At 38.3% G+C, this 10,736-nt stretch overlaps 1 protein-coding gene across 1 annotated transcript; it reads left to right on the top strand.

Moving 5' to 3' along the window:
- The first annotated feature begins 4,919 nt into the window (after positions 1-4,919).
- Positions 4,920-10,721, top strand: pdxp (pyridoxal (pyridoxine, vitamin B6) phosphatase). Its single transcript, XM_030143092.1, has 2 exons — positions 4,920-5,697; positions 9,568-10,721. Exons 1-2 carry the CDS (start codon positions 5,100-5,102, stop codon positions 9,912-9,914), a joined length of 945 nt encoding a protein of 314 aa, XP_029998952.1. The 5' UTR covers positions 4,920-5,099; the 3' UTR covers positions 9,915-10,721.
- Positions 10,722-10,736: the final 15 nt, after the last annotated feature.

Below are 10,736 nucleotides of genomic sequence, written 5' to 3'. Positions count from 1 at the left end.
ATGCATTATGACAAGTAGTGACCATTGCACACTGCACACTGTTATCTGATAACAATCCCAAAATGCAATGTGTTGTGTTTTATCTTCAAGCTGTCAGTTATGATACTGAAATCTCAATTTGCTGCCACTAAGTGATTGGCATTAGACACAATATAGTGTTTTGTTTTGTTTTGTTTTGTTTTTTTAGAAAATCATCTACTTTGACACTTAGTCTTTCAAGATCAGTTTTTATGGCATTGAATCTTGATACTGTACATATTTGTGCAAATTAACCCATAAAGACCCAGTGCTACTTTTGTCACAGTTCCCAAATTATTTTTTCTCTCTATTTAACCTTTCTTCTTTCTATCACTATTTATTTTAATACTACCTTCTGTATTGTGTGTGTGTTTTTTTGTTTTTTTTGGGGGGAAAATCATGTATTTTTCTATATTTAATTCACTGATCATGTAGATGTTCATAAAAGCTCAGATTAAAGTTGAAGGTTATTATATCAAAACAGAGAAAACTGAGGAAAAAGTGACTTTTTCAACCAAATATATCTGAATAACTGAACATAAAAACAAGTGTCTCCATTCACTGTCATTGATCAAACTCCATGGGTTTTACTGGTGAATCAATGTTGTCGATGACGGTGACGATGGTGTTTCCATGTTCACTACGGAGCCTCTGAACGTCCAAATGGGTCATATCTGATAACCATGAAAAGATGAAAAACTCCATTTTACACCACCTATTTACATGTATTGATAGGATTAATAGATCAACAGGTATTAAACATTTTAGATCAGTAGATAATTTGGATTGCCAGTGACTGTTTAGGTTTTTTATGAGTTAAAATCAAATCAGATGAGTTTTGAGATATGAATTAATTTTTTTTTTTTTTTTTTTTTTACATTTTACCTGGGATTTTCTGACCATGACCCTCACTGTCATCAGGAACTCACACACACACACACACACACACACACACACACACACACACACACACACACACACACACACACACACACAGTGAAGGGAATAAAACCTGGCTTGTTTGCAAGTATTCTAGAGTTAACTTAAAACTCTTTTATTGAAGTTATGTTTATACAGAGATTTTTTTATTATGATTTTTTTTTTTTTTTTGTATTTTCAGTTTGACCTTTATGAAGCAGCTTTACTATCAAGTGTCCTCCCCACTCTGCTTCTCTGCTCCCATGCTCTCATGTCTGCACACATCTCATTTATCCTCCAGCGTCGTATTGTCCACCACCTCTGTGCTGCTTTGACCCGTCTGTGTGAAGAGCAAGGGTGGGTGATTGTATGTAGGCAAACACACACACACACACACACACACACACACACACACACACACACACACACACACACACACACACACACACACACACACACACACACACACACACACACACACCAACATTTGCATTTATTTTGAGACAGTTTGCATGTGTTGCTTGCTTTTCTGCTTTGGACAATTAGTTGCAAATAAAACATGCTGACAGACATTGAAAACAACTAAACCTTACCTGCTTAATTTGTGTGTGCATTACGGTCTACTGGTTCCTCATTTGTAACCACAAGCACCTGCAAGTCTCAACTATGACCCCCACCCTCTGCTGGTTTCCACTGAATCCCCAGTCAGTTCTAAACAAGACACAAAGGCACACGGTAATGTTCACGGTCAGCGCTCAGGCCGCCGGTGACAGCAGTCCCCCACTCTGCTCCGTCCTCCCTCCCACTCCTTACATCTGTGTTGGGGGTTTGCAGGGAGGAAAATATAGATTAGCAAGGAAATAATGACCAATTAGTAAGGCTTGTTCTTTGCCCACTCAGCCGTCCTTCATTCCTCTCTGCATTTAATTTGTCTGTTTGTCTGGCAGTTGCAGGTGCCAGTGAGTCTTCCTCTGGCTCGCACGCAATCCAGAATGGGCAGGGCAAGGCCGACCATAATGAAGCACAAGGACTGGGTGAAGGGCTTGTTTTAGAGCAGAGAGTAATTGTTTCTGATGGATCTGCTTTGGACAAGGTTTTATAAAAGAATGGTAGAATCTAGGGTGAGCATGTCTGAAAAAGGAAATTAGAGACTCTTAGACAATTATAGACAATTAGTTTAGTGGCTTTCTTGGCTTAATATTAATCAAATAAATGGTGAAGCTATCTATCTATCTATCTATCTATCTATCTATCTATCTATCTATCTATCTATCTATCTATCTATCTATCTATCTATCTATCTATCTATCTATCTATCTATCTATCTATCTATCTATCTATCTATCTATCTATCTATCTATCTATCTATCTATCTATCTATCTATCTATCTATCTATCTATCTATCTACAGCCACGGAAAAATTATTAGACCATCAAAAGTCATCAAAAACAATGGTTATACAATCAAGTACTAACTCCTGTGTGTATCATGTGATTAAAACAGACAGAAAAGAAAACATGGAATGCCTAAAAGCACTGTTTTTGGCAGAACAATGCCATAGCTATTAATATAAGAACTGAAGTGATTTTGGTTATTATCAAGAAAACCATGGAAAATGTCCAGATATCAGCTCTGAAATTTAACTCTTATGAGGTATTTTTGTTATCATTATATTTGTCCAAACAAATGTACCTTTAGTTGTACCAGGCATTAAAATGAAAAAGGAATTGAAAAAAACAAGGGTGGTCTAATAATTATTTCCACAACTCACTCACTCACTCACTCAAACTGTTAAGTACCTTTAATTTACCACCTATTTATTGATTAAATTTCAACTTATTCCCGTAAAACATCTAACAATACAACACTGAGAAGACTTTAATTATGAAAGACTGAAAAAATGTATTGGTTTAGTTATTTTGAAGTCACTGATTTCCATTATTTTGTGTTTCTATCTAAATTTGTTATTTCTTTTTTTTTTTTTTTTTTTTTTTTAACATACTGTAATTACAGTTGTTTCTATTTAAACATGTCAACCTCATGGTTTTTTGGCATTTTTTATTTATTATGAGAGTTATTTTAAATCTGGCAGAGACATATTATTGAGTCAAGTGTCTATAAATAAACTGTGGCAACAAAACCCACACTGTATATTACTGAAAAGATCGACATTTTCTGAAAAATAACCAAAATATAATTAACTGTATTTATAATAGAATGAATGCATAAGACTCACGTTGCAGTTATTGTATCAAAAAGAACAAAATAAACACATGATAAAAAAAAAAAAAAAAAAAAAAAAAAAAAAAAAAATCGTAAAAAATACATTAATTTTTGCGAGATTGAATTAATCTGGCACATTTTGTGTTATAGTTGGGGTTAATTTGAACCAACTTTTCTTGTGGACATGATTTAGTTTTATTAAATATTAATACCACATGGATGTAATGCTATACCACATTTGGCTTACATTTTAACAACTTTAGATTCTCTCAGCAACATTACATTTCCATTTGCTCCTATAATATTGAGTAACCAATGACCATATATTTAATGGTGTGGGGAACATACACTGTATGCTGTCCATGGTGGAGAGTCGTCTTTTTTACTCAATTGTAGCACCATCTAGTGACTAAAATTACAAAATATTTAACTATTTTGAGACTAAAAGCCATGACTGCCTTAATTTCAACTGAGTTGAACTCTGATCTATTATTTGATCAAAAACACCAGGTTAAATTCACTGTTGGAAAAACTGGGAGATCTTTAGTATTCCTTTTAACTGTCAGTCCTTCATGTTCATGGATCAAATTATGATGCAGACAGACAGACAGACAGACAGACAGACAGACAGACAGACAGACAGACAGCATTGTCAATGAAATAACCTGCTTCTAAATGCATTTATTTGGTCTAATTTGATATGATTTGATTTCCAAATTTAAACAAAGTTGTAATTTTTCCAGTGTCTATCTTTTCACAGTGGCTTTTTTGTGTGTGTTATAAATGTAAAGTCATTTCTATTTTGATGCTGTTAGGGGGGTGTATGTCACTTGCATGATTCATTCATTAGTCACATTAACACTTTGACAGACTGGTCATTCCAGACATGCCTTATGTTGATCTTTTGACCTTACATTGTTTGTTCTCCAGTATAAGAGCAGACCCAAGGTTGAACCCTTCTGAGTTTTTGACTTGTTTATCATTGCTGTTTGATTCACAATTCTTAGCTCATTCATGCAAAAATAAGTTGCTAGATTGTGTTTTGAGTGATATATTTTTCCAACAGATTTCTGCAATGTTTAATTACTTTTTTTTTGGAAGTCCTAAAATTTCAGGAAAAGGATTTGTCGGTATTACAGGGGTTTAAAGTTAGTAAATAAACAGGAGGACAGTGATGAAGACCAAAGCAGTTGAAGAGAGTTGAGTCACTAATAAAACAATAATTAAGTCAACATGCTAATTGGATGCAGTTTCTAAGATGCAGTCTTGGTTCAAAACGTGAAACTGTGAGAATTAATGAGAAAATGTGTTTTACTGAAAAGGAATGTTTGTCTCAGAGCTACCAGATCTACTTCAAAACAGTTTGCACATTACAATACAGTGGTGAAAAGATTATGCAAAATGTTAAGGGTGTCCAGAATCTTTTTTCCACTACTCTATGTTCACTTTTCAGCTTCTTTTTAGTGGAAGATCCATTGTATAAATGCTCATAAACTAATATATGTAATAATACTTTATCATATACATTGAAAACATAAGCCAACCAGCACTTTTGTCATTTATTTTCCCCTTCATCTCATTAAAGTATATAAAATTTAGCACATTTAACCTCTTCCAGTGTTAGGTACAGGATGCTGTGTGAATCTGTCCGCGAGCTGCTGAGGGCGCTCTTTCAATTTGAGCGTGTGACACACTGGGCTGTGATTGGCTGCATTGCCACTGTCTGATTGGTCAGGGATTCTATGTGGGCGTGGTCAGATGTCAATGTTTATGTAGCCCGCTGCCTGTGCAACCGCACCAAGGACTCTGCAATGTGATTTCCTGACATTGATTTGTGTTCATTTCATTTTAGCAGCTGTTTTCTACAGATATGCACCAGCCTTTGACATGGGGACACATTAGAAGGTGAAACACGGACGAAACCGAGGAAAAAGCCGGGATGGCAGGCGCCTTTGGCTTCAAAGGCTGCCAGAAAATTCGAGGTCCGCAGATCCGGAATCTGCTGGAGGCGAAGGACTTCTTTCTCTTCGACTGCGACGGGGTCATATGGCACGGAGAGAAGGCGATCACAGGCGCCGCCAAGGTGGTGAATTCCCTGATCCGGCACGGCAAAAACGTAGTGTTCGTCACCAACAACTGCACCAGGCCCCGGGAGAATTATGTGCACAAGTTCTACCGGCTGGGCTTCACCGACGTGATGCTGGAGCAGATCTTCAGCTCGTCGTACTGCTCGGCTCTATACCTGAGGGACGTGGTTAAGATCTGCGGCCAGGTGTTCGTCATCGGCTGTGATGGACTGCGCAGGGAGCTGCAGGAGGCCGGCATCCCCTGCGTGGAGGAGGCGGACGACCCGGACGCCACCATCTACAACTGCGCCCTGGCCCCGGACGTCAAGGCGGTGCTGGTGGGACATGACGATAAACTGACTTTTCTCAAACTGGCCAAAGCTTCGTGCTACCTGAGGGACCCGGACTGCTTGTTCCTGGCCACCGACAACGACCCGTGGCACCCGCTGTCAGGTGGAAGGATACTGCCAGGTACGGGCCTGGTTATGTCACTGTAGTCCTGCAGACAAAGCCACGTAGACCACATCCATCTGTGTGTCGTATGTTCTCACACACTGGTCCACTTAGAACCCACATTCCACACTGGGATACTGGGATGGAGAGCAGCACCTGGAAGTCCAAGTAATGGGGTGTCAAACATGGGGCCCGCGGGCCAAATCTGGCCCAGGGGGATTTGCAGGCTGCAACCCAGATAGCAAATATTTTGGCGGCATTATGGCATACATTTGGCATTTTTGGCTTTCTTTTGGCATTATGAAAACCTTTAGGCTTAACTGTGGTATGATTAAGGTTATCCATAATAGATATAGAGGCACCAGCAGCATATGGCTGAGTTCTGGCATATGTCAGGTTAACCAAAGACTGGGCAAAGAGCGGGATCAAGTATATGGATGGTATGGCATGTTTATGGCAAGCCAGAAGATTGACTGAAGAGCAGCAACATCTTATTCCATATATGGATGTGTTTTGGTTGTGTTTTGGCATATTTCTGTAAAGCCAAAACACTGCACAAACAGCGGGAATTTCTACCCAGAAGAAACCCCCGCTTCATTTTAAAAGCATGATCAACACAAATTTTGGGTGAATTTTGGCCTCCTTTTGGCCTCTCTTTGGGTCAGTTTTGGCTACTTTTTGGCTGGGTTATGTGGATTTGAGGCTTTTCTGGGACAATTATGGCTATATTTTGGAAGTCCCCAATTAGTTTTGAGTGAATTTTGGCTTCCTTCTGGTTTGATTTTGGCTTGCCTATTTTTGGCCATTTAGGGCCCATACATCCGCCCAGAACTTTGCCAAAATGGCATGCCAGTTTTAAGGCCATATTTTTAGTTTTAGGGCCAGATTTAAGCCATAATGATTTTACTATCTGGGAAGTATTAGCACTCAAGGGTGTAAGACATTTTAGTCCAGGGGCCACATATAGTCTTATCTGACTAGTAAAATAATAGCATAAACAATGATGAGACTTCAAATGTATGTCTGTTTTAATGTGAAAAAGTTAAATAACCTGTTTACATTTACAAGCTAACCTTTCACAAAAAAAATTGAATAATCTAAAGAACTGTGAACAAACTGAAGTTTCTTAAGAAAAATAAGTGGAAGTTTGATCAAATAATGCCCAGTGCTAAATATTTTATGCCTTTGTAGATCCAGTGTGATCTGTAAGTTGTGATGCACATGTGTAATTAGGAAGCTGAAACATTTTTGCACTTTTTGGCACAAAAAAATGACAAATATTTTGAATTATTATTTATAGGTTATTATGTCCTTATTTCACTGGTCTGACCCACATGAGATCAGATAGGACTGTATGTGGCCCCTGAACAAAAATGAGTTTGACACTCCTGACTTAGTGTATTAAACATAACCAACTACCAGAGAATATTCAGAAAACCCTTATTAATAGGAAAGGAAACCACAATTTAAGGGGATTATATACTTTTAAACATATGAGGGTGCACAGAACTAGGAAGAGATTTTGTGTTTCTGTTTGTGACCTGAGATTATAGAACAGTATAAACTTGGAGTTGAAACGACATCCGAATATAATTCAGTTGAAACAAATGTATAAGGAGGGGACTATGACCAGATATGGGGACCAAAATGTTTAAATACAGTTGGGTTTTGTCCTGTTTATTTTTAGGGTGTGTGGGGAAAAATTAATAATAGAAATACAGTTATTTATTTATTTATCCATCCATCCATCCATCCATCCTCTGGTGCGAGGATCATTGTTTGGATGAGGCTATGAGTAAATATATACTTGCATCTTAGAGTAATGTCAGGAGGTTGAAATATTCTAAGTAGATGATTTAGGGAATAGGAGTGGGATTAAATAAGTGTTTACTTCTTTCCACTCCTTTTCGGATGTGTAAATAACACTAAAAAGTTATTTATTTTTTGTAATAATATAAATGTCCTTTTTCTTATCACATAAAAATGACTTAGTGTGTCAAATAATGAGTCATCTCAAAAATACCAAATCACTTTCTCTTTGTAATGACATCCAATCAAAAAACAACATCTTAATATCACAAAACAGTGGGATGGATTTGAGGTATTATGTCATTACGTTGAGAAATCATCATCAGTTTTAGATGCTAAGACATTATTTTGAGATATTGTGTAATTATCTCAAAACTACCACATTATTTTTGGCCTGCAGGACCTGTTTCCATTAGACCTGGGGTTCAGTGTGAGGACATGTGCATTATTATTATTGTCCATGGTTGAATATGGTGCATGTGTTTACCTCCGTTTCTGGTGTTCTCTGTGCATTGTGTCTGTACTCCATAACACTGCACACTAACAGAAGGCTCTGTCCATTATAGAAAACCAGGAAATAAGCAGATTTCATAAAGCAACACACAGTGAACTGGTGGTGAACTTCTATGTTTGAGGGCCCAGGGCAGTTTGCTGAGTCTGTAATCCTTTTGACAGTTTCTATCTTTACAACAAATATGGTACTGAAAAAAGAATGGATAAAAATATAAAACCACATAAACACAACACAACATGATCATCCTTTGACTGTGTCTCATAATGATGGAGTAACTCAACTGATAAATTTGTTGTTTGTGATAATAATATTACCATAAGACTTAGATCCTGCGATACTTTATAAGGTGCTGTAAAATCTTTTGTAATACATTTTAATACCTGTGTAATCCCACAATGGCAAAAAGGAGTAACTGCATATTCACTGCAATGTGACATCAATTCCTTTGGACATTGAAATGTACAAAAAATATCTAAAGTCATAACTAAGCACCTTCTTAACTCTCACTGAGTTATTTCCTTGTCATGGTGTGTTTAGTCCTGTCACAACCGTCACATAATCACCTGAGCGCAGTTATCTAAGTGAACCTCAGTTGTTTTGCATAATTGTGATGGTTGTCTCCATTCACCTGTAAGAAAAATGTAACAGAAATGTCATCACTACTACCACACCTTTTTACTCAGTTAGAGATACTCTTAATGTGAACATGTGCATTTGTCATAAACAAAGTCTAAGAGGCAAACAGAAATACAGTTTTTTATGTTTAGCTGGCTAATTGGTTTAATTCTGCTGTATACACTGACTACAATACTGTATAACAGGGGTCACCCACCCTGGTCCTCCAGAGCTACTATCCTGCATGTTTTAGATGTATCCCTCTTCCAACACACCTGATTCAAATGATAAGCCTATCATCAAGCTCTGCAGAAGTCTGATAATGACCGTCAGATATGCTGGAAGAGGGAACCATCTAAAACATGCAGGATAGTAGATCTGGAGGACCAGGATTGGTGACCCCTGCTTTATAATATACAATACTGTAGTCTTATATTATAGGACAGTGAAAACGTATAAGACAAAAAATGTACAAACAGAAAGTTGGAAAAACTTGATTAGAATTATACTAATAAACTAGTGCATTGACCTGTGGGGATCCACAGGTTCTAGATGTGGTAGTTTTTATGCTGTTATGTATTTGTGCATGCTGTACTGCATTTGTCCAGCAGTCCGCCAAAGTGTTTTGGTCATAGCAACATGATTGTAAGGCTATTGTATTCCAAAATTACTAATATCTCCCAAAATATTGGTCCTATCAACTTGCTGTTTTCACCACTGTCTTCCTTGACCAAAAATACATAAGTATGCAAAACTACAGCAGTCAGCTCTTTCTGGATTTTGTATGATTTCCAAGACGCACACAGAGGCCACCTGGCATTTATAATATAGATGACAGACATGGGACGAGTGCCAGAATGGATAGAACTGTATCTAACATCACTTTAAAAAATGCATGTCTCATGGATGCCATTACATCTAACCCTGGTCCTGTCTTTGCCACCTGACAGGTTCTGGGTCCCTCACCGCAGCCTTGGAGGTGGCCTCAGGTCGCAAAGCCACTGTGATCGGCAAGCCGAGCCGCTTCATGTTCGAGTGCATCTCCAGTCAGTTCAGGGGGGTGGACCCGGCCCAGTGCCTGATGGTGGGTGACCGCCTGGAGACAGACATGCTGTTCGGGTCCAACTGCGGCCTGGACACCATGCTCACCCTCACCGGTGTGTCTCAGATCGAGGAGGCCCAGGAGTACAGGAATAGTGAGCTGACCACCAACCACAACCTGGTGCCCGACTACGTGGTGGACACCATCGCAGATTTCTTACCTGCTTTTGAAGATCTGGACGAAGAGGGCAATTGACCCTCCAGTGTGGAGCACAAAATGCTTCTATTACATTTCAAGTGCAATGGTTAGTCTGCAGATACAGCCCCATCCATAGTAAAGAGAAGTGAGGGGTACTGTAAATGATTCCCAATAAACAAGGCGCTGTTTATGTTGTGACCAGGACTCAAATAGGACAGAAAATCAACCCAGAACATCCACAGTAACCCAGTGCATACCTCAGTGTTTCTTCTAGTGTTGTGCCCATTTGTGACTTGACGGTCCTTGTTGCTGTACGTGTTTCTATGAATATATTGCACTCCCTTGTTCATAAAGTTCGTAGGTCGTGTTTGATATTGGGTTTTAAACTTGCAGAAGTATTTTTGTAAAGCCATGAATTGTTCTGTAATGGCATTCATGTGTTTTGGAGCCTGTTGAAAAAAGGTTTGCTCTTAGGCAGACATGTACCTATCGATGCAGAATTGTGTTTTTTCTCTTCTCATTGTGTTTGCCTGAGTGTGACTCCTCCTCATTTATATCACAGCAAGAGGAGAAAATAAAAACTGAAACTGTGAGCTTGTCTCAGCTCTGGTAGTGACTAAAATGACAATCTGCCAATCAGATGAGTGAAGTGTTTATTCACTTTCAGCCTCTCTGTCATGTCTGTATTACTTACTACTTGTGCCAATATTCATCGAAGTAATAAATGACTTATGGATCCTCATAGAAAACCAGTGACACATTCATGGTAGTCAGTCATACTGCACTGTAGTGAATTTTCAATGTCGTTAATGTTTACCATATAGAGCATGGCAGTAACAATAAAAACCTGACAGTTAAACTGAATATGGTCCTGCTGAT

This window comes from Sphaeramia orbicularis, chromosome 9, assembly GCF_902148855.1.
Source record: "Sphaeramia orbicularis chromosome 9, fSphaOr1.1, whole genome shotgun sequence".
Lineage (NCBI taxonomy): Eukaryota > Metazoa > Chordata > Actinopteri > Kurtiformes > Apogonidae > Sphaeramia > Sphaeramia orbicularis.
Note: the sequence above shows the minus strand (reverse complement) of the source record. Positions and strands in the feature narration are given on the sequence as shown.